This window comes from Onychomys torridus, chromosome 5, assembly GCF_903995425.1.
Source record: "Onychomys torridus chromosome 5, mOncTor1.1, whole genome shotgun sequence".
NCBI classification, from domain to species: domain Eukaryota; kingdom Metazoa; phylum Chordata; class Mammalia; order Rodentia; family Cricetidae; genus Onychomys; species Onychomys torridus.
Genome location: NC_050447.1, coordinates 31,379,591 through 31,400,161, shown reverse-complemented (window position 1 = coordinate 31,400,161; position 20,571 = coordinate 31,379,591). Strand labels below are relative to the sequence as shown.

Sequence of the window (20,571 nt, the reverse complement as noted above, 5' to 3'; positions counted from 1 at the left end):
CATGGTAGATGATTTTTTTATATGTTCCTGAATTCAGTTTGTAAGTATTTTATTCAGAATTTTTGCACCTATGTTTATAAGAGAAATTGGTCTATAATAATTCTCTTTCTTTGTTAGGTCTTTATATGGTTTGGTTATCAGGGTAACTGTAGCCTTGTAAAATGAATTCAACAATGTTCCTTCTTTTCTATTTTTTTGGATAATTTGAGGAGTATAGCCAATAACTCTTCTTTGAAAGTGGTAGAATTATGTGCTAAAAATCATATGGCCCTGGGTTTTTTTTTGGGGGGGGGAGACTTTTAATGACTGCACCTATTTCACTGGAGTTTATGTTTAAATTGCTTATTTGATCTTGATTTAACTTTGGTAAGTGGTATGTATTGAGAAAATGATCCATTTCTTTTATATTTTCAGTTTGCTAGAGTACAGGATTTTGAAAATACATCTTTATGATTCTCTGGAGTCTGTTGTTAAGTCCCCTTTTCAGTTTCTAATTTTGCTAATTTGAGTAATGTCTCTTTGCCTTTTCATTAGTTTGGATAAGGGTTTGTCAATCTTACTGATCTTTTTTTTCAAAGAACCACCTCTTGTTTCATTGATTCTTTGTACTCCTTTTGTTTGTTAGTCCCTATTTTATTGATTTCAGCCCTGAGTTTGACTATTTCTTGTCATCTTCTCCTTTTGGTATGGTTTCTTCTTTTTGTTCTAGAGCTCTCATGTGTGCTGTTAAGTTACTAGTATGAGATCTCTCTAATTATTTTATGTAGGCACTTAGTGCTATGAACTTGCCTATTAGAACAGCCTCCACTGTGTTCCATAAGCTTGGGTATATTGAATATTTATTTTCATTCAATTCTAGAAAGTATTTAATTTCTGTCTTGACTCATTTTTCACTCAGCAGAAAGTTGTTCGGTTTCCATGAGTTTGTAAGTTCCTGTCATTTCCGATATTGTTGAGATGCAGATTTAATCTGTGATGGTCTGATAGGATGCATGGTCTTGTATCTGTTGAGACTTGCTTTGTGTCCAAGTATGTGGTCAATTTTGGAGAAAGTTTCATGAAGTGCTGAGAAGAAGTTATATTCTTTTGTGTTTGGGTGAAATGTTCTGTAAATATCTGTTAAGTCCCATTTGGTTTATAACATCTGTTAGCTCCAGCATTTCTCTGTTTAGTTTTTGTCTTGATGACCTGTCTATTGGTGAGAATGGAGAGGACATCTCCCACTATCAGTGCGTGAGGGTCAGTATGTGATTTAAGCTGACCTCTTTAGGTTGGAGTTTACCTTCTGTCACCTTCTGTAGAGCTGGATTTGTAAATAGATAGTGCTTAAATTTGGTTTTATCATTGAATGTTTTTTTTTCTCCATCTATCGTGATTGAAAGTCTGTGCTGGCATATGTAGTCTCTTAGGGTTCAAAGCATATCTGTCTAGGCCCTTCTTGCTTTTAGTCTCCATTGAGAAGTCAGGTGTGATTCTAATGGACCTGCCTTTATATGTTACTTGTTTTTTCCTCTTAACAGCTTTTAATATTCTTTCTTTGTTCTGTATGTTTAGTGTTTTGATTATTATGTACTGATGGGACTTTCTTTTCTGGTCCAGTCTATTAGGTGTTCTGTACGCTTCTTGTACTTTGACGGGCATCTCCTTCTTTAGGTTAGAGAAATTTTCTCCCATGATTTTGTTGAAAATATTTTCTGTGCCTTTGACCTGGGTGTCTTCTTCTTCCTCTACTCCTGTGATTCTTAGATTTGGTCTTTTCATGGTGTCCAGATCTCCTGGATGCTTTGTGCCCCAGGAGTTGTTTAGATTTGACATTTTCTTTGACTGATATATCCATTTCTTCTATTATGTTTTCAGTGCCTGAGATCCTCTCTTCCATCTTTTGTATTCTGACGGTAAAGCTTGCCTCTGTGATTTCTGTTTGCATTCTTAAAAATTTTCATTTCAGAATTTCTCTCAGTTTGGGTTTCTTTATTGATTCTATTTCTACTTTCAGGTCTTGAACAGTTTTATTCATTTCCTGTCACTGTTTGTGTTTTCACAGACCTCCTTAAGAGATTTATTAGGGCTGGGGATTTAGCTCAGTGGTAGAGCGCTCGCCTAGCAAGTGGAAGGCTTGGGGTTTGATCCTCAGCTCAAAAAAAAAAAAAAAAAAAAAAAAGGAGATTTATTAATTTCCTCTTTAAGGACCTCTATCTTATTCCTAAAGGCCCTTTTAAGGTATTTTTCTTGTGCTTCAGCTATGGTAGAATATTCTGGGCCTGCTGTGGTAGGGTTGCTGGGCTGTAGTGGAGACATATTGTCCAGCTGTTAGTACTCTGGTAACTTGACATCTGGATTTGGGATGGTTGTAATTTTAGGTGCTGATATCTGGTCTTGTTTTTGTCGGGTGGGTGTATTGTTCCTTGGTTTCTGTTTCCTCACTGGTTCTTAGGAGAGTGTGGTGGTTGTGAGTTACTACAGGCAATTCTTCTGGGGGCCTTGATAGGTGTGGCCACTGGGGGTTTCAGGTAAAATATGTTTCTGAGTGTTGAGTCCCGAGACTTAGGAGTGGGGATGGGCTGGGGCAGTCATGTCTCACATGTTACTTGACAAATTGAGTCACATGATCAAGGTGGGCTTTGATGTGTCAAGGATATGCAATCTTCTTAGAGAAAACAGCACCAGCTACCTTATATTTGAGGTAGCCTACCTTATGTTTGAGGGAGGTGAAGAACTTAGTGCTACTGGGATGTATGGCATGAGAGTAGACGAGAAAATAGAGAGATACAATGTTAAGGAGAAACAAAGTCATAGGAATCTTGGTTACCAGAGTGATAGTTTTAGGCTCAGTTGATGGGTAGTAGGAGCAACTAAATGTGTTTGCTGAGTTTTAAGCAAATGAATGAAAGAGAAATTTCACATTGGAAGATGCATGCCTGTAGCAACATGGCTTGGAAGGGGTTGTGCCTGGAAAGAGGGAGATGATTGGGAAGGTTGAAGAATACCATAGTTTGGATATGGTTTGAGTTTGGGTCCTAAAGGTTTGTGTACTGGAAACCAGGTTCCCAGTATGGAACTGGTAAGAGGCAGTACAAATGGAAGATGATTAAGTCATTGCAGGTAACCTTTAGAAGTGATTAGTGGGGACTCCATTGGTTCTCAGGAGGGTTGTTAGTGGTAAAGCATTCCCAACTCATGCACTTGGCCTCTTGGGCATACAGCTCTTTCCCATTCTGCTTCTTTGTTACATTGTGACACATCCCCCACCAGAGGCCAACACACAGCTACTTAATCCTGAATTTACAGCCTTCTAAACTGTGGACCAAAATGAAACGTTTAAAAACACATTCTCAGCCCTCAGTGTTTTGTTATAGCAACAGATAATGGGCCAAAACATCAGAGAAGAGATAAGGAAGGGGGTCTGAACTAAGGCTGGGCCAGTAGAAAAGAAGAGGGAGTAGAATTAACTGGATTGGCTAGCATGTCAACAGGTGTTTCAGAAAGAATAGATAAATAAGTAAGTCAGTGTGCCCAAACCTTGTGCACCAGTGAAGCTACTAGTGGTCACCTCAACAAGAAGATAGATCTTGAGCAAATACCTTTCTATTCTTGTCGATTTTTAAAGTGTGGTATGTAACTGACATGAAGTAACTAGAAATCCTGATCCCGTCCCTGTAGCTCAGTGATTCTCAAACTTCCTGATGCTGTGACCCTTTAATACAGTTTCTCATGTTGTGATGACCCCCACCATAAAATTATTTTGTTGCTACTGTTATGAATTGTAAATATCTAATATGCAAGGTATCTGATCTGTGACTCCTGTGAGGTCACAACCCACCAGCTGAGAACCTTTGGTGCAGCTACTTTTGTCCTTCCAGAATATTGTAGAAACAGAACCAGACAGGATGGGGCTTTTGACTCTGTTCTTCCATAATGCATTTGAGATTCATTTAGATTGTTATATCAATGTCTCTTCCTTTCTGTTGTTGTGTTTCTTCAGATGGAGAGGCCAGATGTAGCTCAGTAACTTGTCTTTTCTGTGTATAATTAAATACCACAGAGCTTATAAACAATAGGATTTTGTTCTTACAGACCTATCTATGCTGGAAGGTCCAGGATCAGCGTGTCAGCAAATTTGGTGTCTGCTAAGGGCCTGCTTCCTGGTCCGTGTATAACACCTTTTGATGAGCATGACAAGGCATGCATAGAATCCCAATGTTCAGGAGCTTGAAGCAGGAGGATCATGAGTTCAAGGCTAGCTGGGCTACACAGACCCTGTCTAAACACAGAGAAAGAGATTGCTAATCCACTTGAGTATTTATTTGGATTCCTGGGTCTTAAGCACTTGTCTACTTCATGAGAACTAACTTGTTTTCTAAAGTGACCATCAGCAATGAATCAGAGTTCCAGGGCAATGCTTCTTCCACAGGACTAGGCATCATCATGCTTTATCCCCTCACCATCTTAACAGGCATACAGAGGCATCTTTAGTGCTCACTTCATAGTGACTAATGGTCCTCAGTAACTCCGTGTTCTTATTTGCCCCATCTATCTCTGTGTCTGTTCAGATATTTGCCTGCTGTGAAAGTGGGCAGGATGCTTCACACATTCTTGGTATATTTGTAAGATACCTGATAGCCAGTGGCTTGTCTTCCTAGTCTCTGAGTTGTGTCTTTCATAAAGCAAACTTCTATTCTTTTGTTTAATGAAGCCCCACTTAATCCATTTTTTTCTCTTCATGGATTAAATACTATCATTTCTGAGAACTCTGCCTTACCTTGGTTATAAAGATTTCACCCACATTGTCTTCTAAAAGTTTTTAAGGTTTTTACACTTTGCATATTGGACTGTGATTCTTTTTTGAATCAATTTCTGTGTAAAATAAAGCATGACAGGTAAAAGCATTTCCTGTACAGGGGTGCCCAGTTGTCCTAGCATCATTTGCTGAAAATACTGTTCATTCTCTGTTATTTTCTTCACTTTTGCCAAAATTCCATTGAATGGGTTTGTGTGGCTCTGCTATTTCTGAACTCTCTGTTACGTTCCACACAGACACATAGGTGTTGATAACTATAGCTTTTTAAAAATTACATTTATCTATTTGTTTGTGTGTATGAATATATGGGTGTGTGCACACCATTGCACACATTTGGAGATCAGAAGATAACTTTGGGAGTCAGTTCTCTTTTTCTACCCTGAGTAGTACTCAGGGATAAAAGTCAGGCCATCTGCCTTAGTGGCAAGTGCCTCGATCTACTGAGCTACCTGTCAACCCTGATAACAACCAGATATTCATTCAAGTCCATCAGCTTTTTTTCAAAGTTGTTTGGCTCTCCCAGGTTCTTTATATTTCCAAATGTTAATGTTAGAGTCAACCTAGAAACTTTAAAAGATTTCTTTATTTTTGTTTACATGCATGATTGCAGGTACCAGTTGAGGCCAGAAGAGGGTGTCAGATCTCCTGGAGTTACAGGCAGCTGTGAACCACCTGATGTGGGTGCTGGGAGCCAAACTCTGGTCCTTTGGCAGAGCAGTGCCTATTCTTAACCCCTAAGCCATCTCTCCAGCCCCAACCTGGGAATGTCAAAAGTCTCTTAGAATTCTGATAGGGAATTGATTGAGTCTAGACATCAACTTGGAGTGAATTTACATTTTAATTATTTTGAGCCTTCCTAATTGATGAACATGGTATACTACTGTCCATTTATTTATGTCCTCTTTCATTTCTTCATTGGTATTTTATAATTTCAAGCATATAGATTTTGCAATATCTTCTATTTGTAAATCTTTAGGATTTCACTTTATAAAATTATGTTCTTCCATTCTTAACATACTATCTCTTCTGGCCCAACACATGCCTCTCTTTCTTGCTGAGTCTCACTACAGAACACTCACTGTAGAATTCTTTCTACAAAGGGAAATAGCAATGTTTGCAAAAGATGTCGGAGCTCATGAAGTCGATGGCTGCTGTTTTGAAGAGTTACTTCAATCTACAGAGCCACAGGTGTGGGAACATTAGAAAGCTAGCAACATAGAGTTAGAACCAGGGTGAGCATTTCCCTGTAATTCCTGCACTTGGGAGGCCAAAGCAGGAGACCACGAGTTTGAGGTCAGACTGAGCATTAGGGTTAGTTTGAGCGACAGGATGAGAACTGGCTAAGAGATAGAGATGAGCTAAGTGGGGGTGGGGCGGGGGAGGAGAACAGTTGCAGAAAAAAAAAAACTGTCTTAAAATGGGAAGCTTTTTACCAATTTTGTTTTCTGCCCTCCCTCCCTTCCTATTAGTGATGAGTATCCTGGTCACTGTTCTATTGCCGTGAGGACTCATCATGACCAAGGCAGCTTATAAAGGAAGCATTTAATTGAGGGATGGCGTACAGTTTGAGACAGTGAGTCCATACTATCATGGTGGGAACATGGTAACAGGCAGGCAGCTTGGCACTGGAGCAGTATCTGATCCAAAAGCATGCTGGAGAGAGAGAGAGAGAGAGAGAGAGAGAGAGAGAGAGAGAGAGAGAGAGGCAGACAGAGGCCAACAGAGGCAGACAGACATAGAGAGACACAGAGAGAGACATAGACAGAGAGACAGAGACAGACTGGGCCTGGCATGGGCTTTTGAAACCTCAAAGTCCACCCCGAGTGACACACCCACACCTACTCCAGCTAGGCCACACATCCTAATACTTCCCAACTGTGGACCATGCATTCAAATATATGGGCCCCCCTGGCCCCCGTGGGCTTGTAGCCACATCACAGTGTGGTATGCATCCACTCCAACTTCAAAATCCCCATTAGTCTTTCATTCTCAAGACTGTAAAAGTCCAAAGTCTCTTCTGACACTCAAGGCAATCAGTCTCTCAATTGTAACCCCCTGGAAAACCAAAAGCAAAAGCCAATCGCACACCCTCAATATAGAATGGCACAGAACATATATTATCATTCCAAAAAGGAGGAAAGGGGGCATAAGGCAGGAATAATGAACCCCATCAGGGAAAACTCCAAGTCCTATATGTCCATGCCTGATATCAAAGACTGAGATGGCTCTTCAGATCCCCCACTCTTTCCAGCTTATTGACTGCAATGTATTTCTCTCTTGGGCTGGTTCCCTGCCCTGTTCGCCACTCTCTTCAGCAGACATCCACAGCTCTGGCATTTCCAACATCACAGGCTTTCCAACACAATCCAGGCTTCACTTACACAGCTTGAGGCAATGGCCTCTCTGGGCCTCCATGCCGGGACTCCCCTGCCACTTTCCTGGCCTCAGCTGCTTTCCTTAGTTGGAAGATTCCACAACACAATGCCTTTATAATGCCAGAACTACGTGGGCAAAGCTGCCAAGTCCTGCTCCCTGCTGGGGCTGGATTTTTTTTTTTCATTGAAAATAGATTTTTTTTTCATACAATATACTCTAATCATAGTTTTCCCTTCCTTATCTCATCCCAGATCCTCCCTACCAACCCAACTCCATGCCTTCTTTCTCTCTCTCTTTAGGGAAAAAATAAAAACAAAAACAAATCAAACCAAAATACCAAACAAGCCAGAATAGAACAAAATAGGAAAAAAAAAACAAAAACAAAGAAAAAGCACAAGAAGCATGTGTACATACACACACACACACACACACACACACACACACACACACACACCATAAAAACACAAAACTGGAAACCATAATATATAAGTAAAAGGTCAGTAAAGTAAACTATGCCCAGACAAAGCATTTTGAGACAAAAAAAAAAAAATCTTCAAAATTATCTTTGAGTTCATTTTGAGTTGGCCATCTACTGCCAGGCATGAGGCCTGCCCTTAAATGTGGTTTGTATACCCAATGAGACTTTATTGGAGAAAATTAATTTTTCCTTTGCAAGCTGTTGTCAATTGGAGATAGTTTCTTGGTTAGGAATGAGGACTCATGTCCACTTCCCCCTTCTTGATGCTGGGACCCTGTCTGGCTTGGACTTGTGCATGCTGCCACAGTCTCTGTGAGCTCAGATATGCATCCATCCTGTTATGTCTAGAAGACATTGTTTCCTTGGTGTCCTACATACCTCCTGCCCCTTACAATCTTTCTGTCTTGTCTTCCACAAAGTTCCTTGAGCCCTGAGGGGGAGGTTTGATGGAGACATCCCATTTAGAACTGAGTGTTCTACATGCACATTGTCTAGTTGTGTGTCTCTGTGTTTGTTCCCATATACCCCTGGTGGAAGATTCTCTGATGATGGCAGAAAAAGACACTCATCTATTGGTATAGCAGAATGTCATTAGCAATCATTTTATTGCTAGATCCCTTTAGCAGAACAATAGTATTTGTTCTTTCCCTAGGTAAATAACCTATGTAGTCCGAGGTTCTTGGCCATACTAGAGCAGTGTCAGGATGGGTCCATCTCATGGAGTGGGTCTTAAATCCATAAGATACTGACGAGTTATTCCCACAACTTTTGTACCACTGTTGCTCCAGTGTGTCCTATAGGCAGGTCACTATGTAGAATGCAGGTTTGTAACTGGATTAGTGTTTACCTTTCTCCTCTGGTAGCCAGGAGAATACCTTCCAGTATCATGAACACTAGCCAGTAAGAGTGAAGGTTCTATTTGGGAATTAGGTCAACTTCTCTGTGTTCAATGGGTCTTTAACTTCAGCAATGGGACCTTCAGCTTGTGGAGAGCAACTTAGAGCCTTGGGAATGGCCTGAGTTGTTTGGATGGTTTCCATGGGGTCTCTTTGGCCAACAACACAATTAGATGTAACCCTTTCCTGGATCTGGAGGCTTCATTTGGTAGCAAGAGATATCTAGTTGGGGATGTGTCTCCCCACTATTTAATGATTCCATTTATATTTTTTCATTTATGGATATATTTTAAGAAGTGTCTACTGTAGTCTATTTTCATATGACCCCTCAGATGGCCCTTAGTTTTAGCTGTCCCTCCTCACATTCCCTCCCTTAGCTCACCCTTCTCTCTCTTTCTCTACTTAATCCTCCCATTCCAGTCTCCCTTTATTTCTCCTTCCTCAAGAAATTGTCTCCACCCCCTTCCCTTACTCTATGCCTGACTTCCGTGATTATATATACTGTGGTATGCCTGCCAAAGGCTTAAAAGTTATCATCCACATGTAAGTGAATACGTACTGTATTTACCTGTTGGGGTCTGGGTTACTTTACTCAGAATAATTTTTTCTAACTCCATCCATTTACCTGCAAATTTCATTGTTTTTTAAACAGTTGAGTAATACTCTATTGTGTAAATGTACCACATTATCTTTATTCATTAATCCACTGATAGACATCTAGGCTGTTTCCAATTTCTGGCCAATATGAATAGAGCAGCAATGAAAATGGATGAGCAAGTGTCTCTATAGTAGGGTGTAGAGTCCTTTGGGTATATGCCCAAGAGTGGTATAGCTGGATCTTGAGGTAGATCTATTCCCAGCTTCCCAAGGAACTGATTTCCATGGTGGCTACACAAGTTTGCACTCCTACTAGCAATGAATGAATGTTCCCCTTACCCCATATCCTCCCCAGCATGAGCTGTCATTTGCTTTATTGATGATGGATATTTTGACAGGTGTAAAATGAAATCTCAAAGTGATTTTGATTTGCATGTCCCTGATATCTAAGGATGTTGAACATTTAAGTGTTTTTCAGCCATTTGTGTTTGACCTTTTGAGAACTGTTTAGATATTTACTAACTGTTTTAATTGGGCTTTGTTTCCTTGATGTCCAGTTTCATATGTGTGTGTGTGTGTGTGTGTGTGTGTATGTGTGTGTGTGTAATTAGTCTCTATTGGATGTGTAATTGGTAAAGATCTTTTCTTGTTCTATGGCCTGCTGTTTGTTAGAATGATGGTGTCTTTTGCCATACAGAAGCTTTTCAGTTTCATGAGGTCCCTTTTATTAATTGTTGATTTCAGTGCCTGTGCTAATGGCGTTCTGTGCCAGTGAGTTTGAAACTATGTCCCATTTTTCTCTTCTATCACATTCAGGGTACCTAGACTTATGCTGAGGTCTTTGATCCATTTGGTGTTGAGTTTTATACAGGACGTTAAATATTGGTCCATTTGCATCCTTCTACATGCAGCCGTCCAGTTTGATCAGAACCATTTGTTGAAGAAGATGCTGTCTTTTTCCCAGTGTGCATTTCTGGCTTCTTTATGAAAGACCAGATATGCATAGGTATGTGGATTTATGTCTGGGTCTTCAATCCCATTGATCAACATGTCTAACTTTATGCCAATACCATGCTTTTAAAAAATTACTGTGTTTCTGTAGTACAATTTAAGATTCAGGATAGTGATGCCTCCAAAAGTTCTTTTATTATTCAGGATTGTTTTAGTGATCCTGTTTTGCTTGTTTTAAAAAATTTTTTTTGTGTGTGTTTCCATATGAAGTTGAATATTACCCTTCCAAGTTCTGTGAAGAGTCATGTTGGAATTTTGATGGAGATTGAGTTGAATCTGTAGATTGCTTTTGGTAGGATGGCCATTTTCACTATATTTATTCATTTATTTATTTAATTATTATTATGTGTTTTAATTTTATACATCAGCCATGGGTTCCCCTGTCCTCCCCCCTCCCGCCCCCACCTCCACCTTCCCTCTAGTCCCTCCCCTCCATTCCCATGTCCTCCAGGACCAAGACACCCCTGGGGATTCATTTAAACCTGGTGGATTCAGTACAGGCAGGTCCTGTCCCCTCCTTCCAGACTGAGCATGTGTCCCTGTGTAAGCCCAAGGTTCCAAACAGCCAGCTCATGCCCTAAGGACAGGTCCTGGTCCCACAGACTGGGTGCCTCCCAAACAGATCAATCTATTAAATTGTCTCACTTATCCCGAGGGCCTGATCTAGCTGGGGGCTCCTCAGCCGTTGGTTCATAATTCATGTGCTTCCATTCGATTGGCTATTTGTCCCTGTGCTTTTTGCAATCTTGGATTCAACAATTCACGCTCTTGCTGTCCCTCCTCTTTCTCAACAATTGGACACCTGGAGCTCCACCTGGGGCCTGGCCAAGGATCTCTGCATCCACTTCCATCAGTTATTGGATGAGAGTTCCAAGATGACTGTTAGGGTATTTAGCCATCTGATCACCAGGCTAGGTCAGATCAGGCTTTCTCTCGACCATTGCCAGCAGTCTACAGAGGATATATCATTGTGGATTGCATCAAAAATGCCCAACAGTCCAATTAAGAAATGGGCTATAGAACTAAACTGAGAATTCTCCACAGAGGAAGTTCAAATGGCTGAAAGACATTTAAGGAATTGCTCAACATTCCTAATTATCCGGGAAATGCAAATCAAAATGACTCTGAGATACCACCTTACACCTGTCAGAGTGGCTAAGATAAAAAACACAGAAGACAGCTTATGCTGGAGAGGATGTAGAGCAAGGGGAACTCTCCTCCACTGCTGGTGGGAGTGCAAGCTTGTACAGCCACTTTGGAAATCAATATGGTGCTTCCTTAGAAAATTGGGAATCCATCTCCCCCAAGACCCAGCTGTAGCACTCTTGGGCATATACCCAAGGAATGCTCAATCATACCACAAGGGCATTTGCTCAGCTATGTTCATATCAGCATTGTTTGTAATAGCCAGAACCTGGAAACAACCTAGATGCTGTTCAACTGAAGAATGGATAAAGAAAATATGGAACATATACACAATGGAGTACTACTCAGCAGAGAAAAACAATGACATCATGAGGTTTGCAGGTAAATGGATGGATCTAGAAAAAATCATCCTGAGTGAGGTAACCCAGACTCAGAAGGACAAACATGGTATGTACTCACTCATAGAAGGAAACTAGGTGTAAAACAAAAATGACTAGACTGCTACACAACTCCAGGGAGGCTACCTAGAAAACGGGACCCTAGGAAAGACACAGGGATCACCCAATGACAGAGAAATGGATGAGATCTACATGAACAACCTGGACGACAGTGGGAGTAATGAAGGGCAAGATTGGAGGGAAAGAAAGCTTAGGGGAGCAGGAGATCCCAGCTGGATCAAGAACAGAAAGGGAGAATGAGGAATAACAGACCATGATAAATGAAGACCACATGAGAACAGGAATAGGCAGAGTGCTCGAGAGATCCCCAGAAATCCATTTTCACTATATTAATCCTACTGATTCATGAGCATAGGGGATCTTTCCATCTTTTGATATCTTTTCAATTTTTTTCTCCAGTGTCTTAAAGTTTTTATCATCTTAGTCTTTCACTTGCTTGGTAAGTTAACCCAATATTTTTGAAGCTATTGTGAAAGGTATTGTCTCCCTGATTTCTTTCTCAGTCCATCTTTTATTTGTATATAGAAAGGCTACTTGTGTGTGTCAATTTTGTATCCTAATATTTTGTTGAAAGTGTTTAACAACTGTTGAAATGTCTGGGGAACTTTTAGAGTCACTTAGGTATACTATCATATCATAGAAGATGCTTTGACTTCTCCTTTCCAATTTGTACCCCTTGATCCCCTTCAGCTGTCTGATTGCTCAGGTAAAACTTCAAGTATAGGTATGGAAAGAGTGGACAGCCTTGTCTTGTTCCTGATTTTAGTGGAAATCTTTAAATTTTTCTCTGTTTAGATTGATGTTGGCTGTGTACTTGCTGTAGATTACCTTTATTATGTTGAGGTATGTCCCTTGTATCCCTAATCTCTCCAGGATTTTTGTCATGAATGTGTATTGGATTTTTGTCAAAGGCCTTTTTGTGTCTAATGAGATGATCATGTGATTTTTGTCTTTCAGCATGTTCATATGGTGGATCACATTTATTGATTTCTATATGTTGAACCACCTCAGGGTCTTTGGGATAAAGCCTTCTTGATTATGGTGGATGATCTTTTTGGTGTGTTCTTGGATTCCATTTGCAAATATTTTATTGAGACTTTTGCATCTATGCTCATAAGTGAAATTTATTTGTAATTTTCTTTCTTTGTTGGGTCCTTATGTGGTTTTGGCATCAGGGTAATTATGGCTTTGTAAAAAGAATTAGGCAATGTTACTTCTGTTTCTGTTTTGTGGACTAATTTGGGGAGTTTGGTATTAATTCTTCTTTGATGGTCTGGTAGAATTCTTCACTGAATCCATCTGGCCCTGGCCTTTCTTTTTTGGTGGGGGCGGAGTTTGGGAGACTTTTAATTACTGCTTCTATTTTACTAGGGGTTATGGGTCTGTTTATGTTGTTTATCTGGTCATTGAAACTGTAGGAAAGCCCCCAACTAAATGCTTTCTTTTATAAGAGTCGCCTTTGTTGCAGTGTCTCTTCATAGTACTAGGGCAGTGACTAAGACAGAAGTCGCCGTCAGGACTGGAGTATTGCTGTGATGGGCCTGCCCCTTGCTGTTTTTTGGAGGAATGGAAGACTTTGGGACTTTGGACTACAAAAGCAGTTGGACACTCTAAGCAGGGCTTAATGGGCCATCCAAGTAGTCATTTGGAAGACAGTGGGGAGGGTGATTTGAACTGGGCCTAGTACAAGAGTCAAAAACCTCAGAGGTAAGCTTCATCAACCTGGAAGAGACATAAAAGACAGACTCTCAGGCGTTGAGGACAAGGTAGAAGAAATACCTTTGTGTTGATATTTTATTTGTGCTCTAACAAATAAAACTTATCTGGGGATCAGAGGGCAGAGCTATTCACTAGATTAGACATAGAGTCCCGACAGTGGTGGCACACACCCTTAATCCTATCATTTGGGAGGCAGAGATCCATGTGGATCTCTGTGAGTTCAAGGCCACACTGGAAACAGAGCCAGGCAGTGGTGGCATACATCTTTAATCCCAGGGCTTGAGATCTCATGCCTTTGCTTGGGAAGGACACATGCTTTTAATCCCCGGAAGTGATGGCAGGAAGCAGAAAGGTATATAAGGCATGAGGACAAGGAACTAGAGGATTTTTAGCAGCAGTTCAGTGGAGACACATTCAGGTGAGGACTCATAGGCTTTAAGTCTGAGGAAACAAGATCAGCTGAGGAGTTGGCAAGGTGAGGTTGACTGTGGCTTGTTCTGCTTCTCTGATCTTTCAGCATTCACCCCAATATCTGGCTCTGGGTTTTTTTTTATTTATTAATAAGACCTTTAGCAATTTGTCTTACATACCTTGGTCAAAGAAAACATTAAAAAATTTCAGTCACAAAACATCCACAAAGTCCGAGACATCATAAAAAGATCAAAGTTATGAATAATAGGTGTCTTATTTACAGATGAGGAAATTTATGTGACTTAGAGAGATTGGCAACACCTCTGCTAGTGGGTGAGGAGTTCACTGACTCACACTTAGGGCTGCTGACTTCTGACATGCCCAGAATGTGTGTGGATAATAGAAAACTTGGAAATTACTCAGAATGTCATAACCTGGGTGTTCACCAGGAAAACCCTGGGGCCTGAGTGTAATGTACTTAATTTTGAATTCAATTTAAGCCCACCTCATGGGTTGTAATGGCTGCTGGGGTTTTGTTGTTGTTTAAGATTTCTTTATTTTCTATCATACGTATGAACTTTTGTCTCACGTGTATGTATGTGCAACATTGTATGGGCCTGATGCCCACAGAGATGAGAAGAAGGTATCAGATCTCCTGGAATTGAAATTACAGACAGTGGTGAGCTGCCAGGTGGCTGCCAGGAACCAAATCCGGGTCCTCTGAAAGGGCAACAGGTTAACAGCTTAGCCATCTCACCAACTTCTGCTCATGTCATTTTACAGCTCTTCCAAGGTCTACCTAACCAACCTCTTAGTGTTGAATATTGACTCTGTTTCCAGTTTTGATTTGTAAATGGCGCTGCCCTTAAGATCAGGGTAGATACACCCGGTGATAGGTAAACGGGGGCGCTGGTTACCAGCGGAAAAGTCATAAGCCATTACCAGAGTTACAGAGAGCTTTAATAGAAGGAAGGAGAGGATAGGAGGGAGGAGAGCCAGGCCTGGGGGGAGGGAGAGATGGTGGGAGCAGAGCAGAGAGCAGGGAGCAGAGAGGAAACAGAGAGAGAGAGAGAGAGAGAGAGAGAGAGAGAGAGAGAGAGAGAGAGAGAGAGAGAGAGGGAGTGGGGGTCCGGTTCTGGCTTTTTAAGGCACAGATTGCATGACATGCCGTAGATCATAGTTGCCAGCACCCTCCCCCCCACAGGCATGATGTAAGACGAAAGAGCCTGAGGAGTGAGGACAGGATCCTAACACCCGGTACATGTCTCATGGGCTGATCCTCGGAAGGGACATTTGCTGGATGGCTTGGAACTCTGATTGTGGGAGTCAGTGCCTCCCTGTGTCACCTCAAGGACAGCAGGCTTTGTAAGGAATTTTGACCTGCAAGGCCATAGAATGAGGACATGTAAGAATTTATTGTTTCTGGCCCCAAAGGAACCCTCCAGATTAACTTGTGTGTGTGTGTGTGTGTGTGTGTGTGTGTGTGTGTGTGTGTGTATGTTGGGTGGAGAGCACACTGACACACACATTCCCCAGAGAGGTGACAGGGTAGAGAAGGGGGATGGGGTACACTGTGATGCTCATAAACTCAAGGATGTTGGGTTGCTGGAAGCTGCAGGTACCTTGGCTCTAGGCAGGGAGTGGGAATGTGTCCCCGCCTTTCCAGATGAGAGCCTGTTGAGATTGTTCTGCTAGACCTGGAGTTCACTCTTTTTTTCTTTTTTTTTTTTTTAAGCTGGGGATTGAACCCAGGGCCTTGAGCTTGCTAGGCAAGCACTCTGCCACTGAGCTAAATTCCCAACCTTTTTTTAAAAAATACAACTCTCCGTCAAAGCAAGGAACTCCCAGGGCCTTCCATCTGCATTAGGGTGGCAGAAACTGGGCTACCACTGGTTAGGACCCAGCATTTGTAAATGCAGCGCGCCCCCTAGTGGGAATTTCCTGACTTCCCGATGGCCAGAGCCCGGGTGCTTCCTGGCACAATCTCCAGTTCCTGTTAGGAAAGAAGCCAGGAGGCAGGTTCTAGCCCCAACTAGGCCTCTTATTGTATAGCTCTGGTCTCATTGTACTGCACTTTGGGTCTCACCTTGGTCTTCTGTGAAATGAAGGTCATGGGGCCAACATGATTTGATCCTGGAGAGTAGTTGGGCTGAGATATTGCTCCTCTCTTCTCAGCCTGGGAGCCCAGGGCTACTGAAGCAAGCAGTCAGACAATTCCAGAGAACATTGGGTTTGTACCCTACCGTGACATCCACTAAAAGTCTCAGGCCTCAAAGTGACCCTCAGTCTTCATGGGAGTCACTTGTGACTCAGAGTGAATAGGAGCCAAGCAGAGGAGGTGTCCAGAATAGCCAGGGAAGTCAGACCCTGGTGGAGGGTTAGGACTTCATCTAGAGGAGATTGGGGAATTGGGGGTGTGTGGTGGTATTGTGTTCCCCGAAATATTGTGTGTTCCCTGATATAAACTTATCTGGGGTCAGAGAGCAGGATGGCCACAATATTAAACATGAGGATAGGCAGTGGTAGCACACACCTTTAATCCTAGCATTTCAGAGACAGAAATACCTCTGGATCTCTGAGTTCAAGGCTACATTTGAAACAGCCAGGCATGGTAACTCATGCCTTTAATCCCAGAAATCCAGCCTTTAATCCCAGGAAGTGACGGCAGAAAGTAGAAAGATATATAAGGCGAGAAGACTAGAAACTAGAAGCATTTGGCTAGCAGCATTTGGCTGGTTCAGCATTTGGCTGGTTGAGCATTCAAGCTTTCAAGCAGCAGTTCAGCTGAGAGCCATTGGGATGAGGACACCGAAGCTTACAGTCTGAGGAAACAAGACCAGCTGAGGAACTGGAGAGGTGAGGAAACTGTGGCTTGTTCTGCTTCTCTGATCTTCCAGCATTCACCCCAATAACTGGCCTCAGGTTTGATTTTATTAATAAGAACTTCTAACAGTTCTGCTACAGGGGAGCATTAAAAGGAGAGTACTTCTTGGAAAAGAAGTTAGGGAGAGGTCTCCTGGAAGGCTGATTTAGAACAAAGGCACTATCCAGACAGGTAGGAATCCTGAGCCAGGGGAGGTGACATCCACGGAAATGCAAACCACCTCTCTTACGGAAGTGATGAGGTTACTGGCAACTCTGGAAGTAAATGCCAACATCACAACTACCAGGGAACATCTAGTCAAGAAAAATATAAGAAGGCTAAATTCTTCTAAAAGGACAGTGAGCTTTGTGGTGCTATAACTTGGCCAAGGTCTATGTCCCACCCCTTGAACCTTGGAGCACTGCTTCTGAGAGGGCCACCACTGGAGAACACTGGCATCCATGGAAAGAGCACCCCGGGGGCTGTGCATCTCCAAACTTGTTCCCGGCAACTCCCTGAGCTATCTGGGGGTTCCCTGGACAACCTCTCTGGCAAGGCCTTGTTCATTTTTGACTTGCTTTGGAGAAACTCAAGAAGTCAAAGCTTTGAGCTTGTCAGAGACAGTCCCCATTGGCTGTGGCTGTTTAACATGAAAGTTATCTTGGCCAAGGCTAGCAAGGAGCTGACCAGACCCTCAAAAGTTGAGGAGGAAGCTTTTCTGCAGAGAATTTCAACAAGCTCATATTCTTTGGAATCAAGATGCCCCATGTGCCCAGGAAGGACCCTGCTTCTTTGCTGAATGTAAATGGTGTTGAAGTCCCCACTCCCTGCCACTCCCATCCAAGCAGCAGCCCTGACCATGCGTGGACTAGAGGTGTGGGGGTAGGGCATGTACAGAGCACGGGGGTGGGGAGCCCTGAGTGATAGAAAGCTGAACTGGATCTTCCTCACTTTCTGTCACAATTAGTATTCTTTTTTAAAGAATAGACTTGTTTTTAATTATGTGTCTACAGACACATGCACACTTGAGTGCACATACCCTCTAAGGCCAGAAAAGGGCATCAGATGCCCTGAAGCTAGAGTTACAGGTAGTTGTGAGCCGCCCAACATGGATGCTGGGAACAGAACTCAGGTCTTCTGCAGGTGTAGTACACACATTTAACCAATGAGCCACTTATCTAGGCCCATAATTCACTTTGTGACTCACAAGTGCCCTTGTCCTCTGAGTTCCTCTGATGAGGCTGGCAGCAGGTGTACATGTGTATGCATGTGTGTGTATGTGACCGTGTGTGCATTTGCATGCATGCATATGTATGTGTTTCCTATGAGCTCTCAGTTCTAGAAGTGGGAGAATTTCAAGATGTCTTTATTTAGATATAAAAAGCTACAGTACATTTCATGCACCAGGGTGACTAATATATAGTCGTTATCCTTACAGCAATCACTACAACAGGAAATAAAAACTTACAGGAATTGTTTATTCAACTAAAAAATCTGAATTAAAATTGCTAACCTAAATAGCAACCTGCTTATTATTAAAAAAAAAAATCTTATTCTACGTTTGTGAGAACTAGAAAGTTGTAAGTATTATTAGTTAAAAAAAAAAATTAAGAAAACTAATTATTGGTTAAACAAACTCCAGTGCTATCTACAATCCCCTGCAGAGAGGACTTGTTGGGGGAGGGGTCCACAATGGAGGATGAGCTGAAGGCGCAGTTCTGCCTTGCCTGGACCTCTTTGTGTCTGGATGCCCCTCCTCCAGCTGTGACTTCAGTGGAAAGTTACTCAGATCCCTCCAAAGGAGAGATCCAGAGATGCCACTGCTCCTGGGAAGGGCCGGGGGGGGGGGGGGGGCTTACATTCTGCAGGGTGTGCCAGGGGGGGTCATTCCCTGAGATGTGGCGACTAGAGGAAAAGACAAGCGGCAAGGTGGCTCTGTGATGCAGTTAGGTTTGGTTTGGGACATCAGCCAGGCTTGCTGAGGCTGCATCTTGGATGCCTCCAAGAGATAAGCAGATAGTAAGAGAAAAGGGGGTGTGAGTGACCCGGCAAGCAGCTGCCTCCCACAGGCAACCTGGGCAGCGTTGAGGGTCAGGTGGGCTTCTTAGCTTTCCCAGGGCCTTTCTGGTGAGTGGGTTGGAGGCTATCCTTGCTCTATGACCTGTCACCCTTGGTCTCCACAGTCCTTCCTGGGTCAATTCACAGTTGCTTCAAATTAAACAAGCCATTTCCCTGAAGTCGACAGAACTGATCATTGCTCAGTAAAGCAGTTAATGGAGTTGCAGGCCTGCTGGATCACCTCAGGACCCAAGGTCAGGAGCTGCCCACAGTCTCCTTCCTCCCTGGATAGGCCTGGTGAGGGGCTGTGGGTGGCAGGAGTTGGGCACTGGGTAGGTGAGAGGGAGGCACAACAGAGCTGGGACTCCTGAGAGAGCAGGCATAATGGATCAGTTACAGCCTGCGGCCTGGGACTGGGCCTCGTGCTATCCAGTCTTCTGCCTTCAGACAGACAGCCCTACCAGGGTCTCAGGGACCCTTGGGGAAGACTCCTCAAAGTTCAGCATAGGTAGCTTTGCTTGGCAAGTTTGAAGGGACAGAAGTCTAGAATAGATTGAGATTGTGTATGGTGGGGTGTATGGGAGGACCGGACAGTGTGGGAGCCCAGACAAAACACTAGCCTCATTTTCCCAGTATTTGAGTGGCCATCAACAAACTATGACTCTGTCCCTGGCTATAAAAAGGACCTGAAATTCGCTACCTTGGTGATGGAAAGGCCTTTGGAACCCAGAGGCAAGGGGTGCTGGGCTAGAAAGTTTGTGCCAGTCCTTGGAAATCAGGGAAGGTGGTTTCAGATGTGTCTGATTTAGGCTACAATCCATTTGGGTTTCCTGGCCCAGAGCTTGGCAACCTTAGATGATCATCAGTTCATCCCGGGGATCTGAGCCATACAGCTCTGCCAGCATCTTGAATCTGGGCCCCCAGTCGTTGAGGAAGTCATAGTCGATGTCAGAGTCGGAGGAATTGGTGGTCAAGGAGCTGAGCGACTCTGCTATGGACTCTGAGCCCTCGTAGCCGTAGATGTGCAGCGTATCGTAGGGGGGGCCGCCGCCGTCATTGTCGGCCTCATCTTTCTTCACCTCGATCATGGTGGCCATCTCCCTGGGCCCGCCATGCGACCCAGGCGCCAGCCGAGGCGGCTTCTGCACCGCTGAGTACACCGCTGGCCTGGCGTCCACTGTGGACCGCAGGGGCTTGGTGGTGCCGCCGCCGCGCACAGAGTTGAGCACCGACACGTCGTAGCTGGTGGTGTCCATCTCGCCGCCGCCCTCCTCGTCGTAGGTGACCAACTGCTCATGGATCTCAAGTGCGCTCTTGCTATGTGCGTGAGCCTGCTTCCGGAGCCGCCGCCTCAGGATGATGAGCAGGGTGATCACTGCCAGCCAGGGAGTCAGAACAACAGGCTTGGGTCAGACAGGGTGTGCGGGGGTGGGGGGGGGGGGGGGGTGGGGGTAAGTTAGGAAGGGTGCCCCTGCCGCCTCCTCCCTACAAATTCCTGGGGCCAGGCCAGACTCCCAGGGCCAATACTATCTGGTTTGGACCAAAGTGTACGTCAGTGGCATAATACAGACCCTGCTGAAAATTGGGCTGGAATGGCTGTGGGAAGGTCCTTGATCTGTGGCAGAGAGTTCCCTCAATGAGGCTAAAGCCATTTCCTTTGTGTTTCTACCTTGAGTTAGTTAATAATGTGTTACATACATAAGGTGAGGAAGGTCTGATGAGGCCTTCCTCCATGCCTCAGTTTTCCTTGTCTGCAAAGT

At 43.4% G+C, this 20,571-nt stretch overlaps 1 protein-coding gene across 1 annotated transcript in view; it reads right to left on the bottom strand.

Moving 5' to 3' along the window:
- Positions 1-18,597: 18,597 nt before the first annotated feature.
- Positions 18,598-20,571, bottom strand: part of Cdh5 (cadherin 5) — a 40,269-nt gene continuing 38,295 nt past the window's right edge. Inside the window, exon 12 of the mRNA XM_036187768.1 lies at positions 18,598-20,186. Within this exon, the coding sequence (XP_036043661.1) occupies positions 19,663-20,186 (524 nt within the window). The 3' untranslated portion in view covers positions 18,598-19,662. The remainder of the gene's footprint in view (positions 20,187-20,571) is intronic.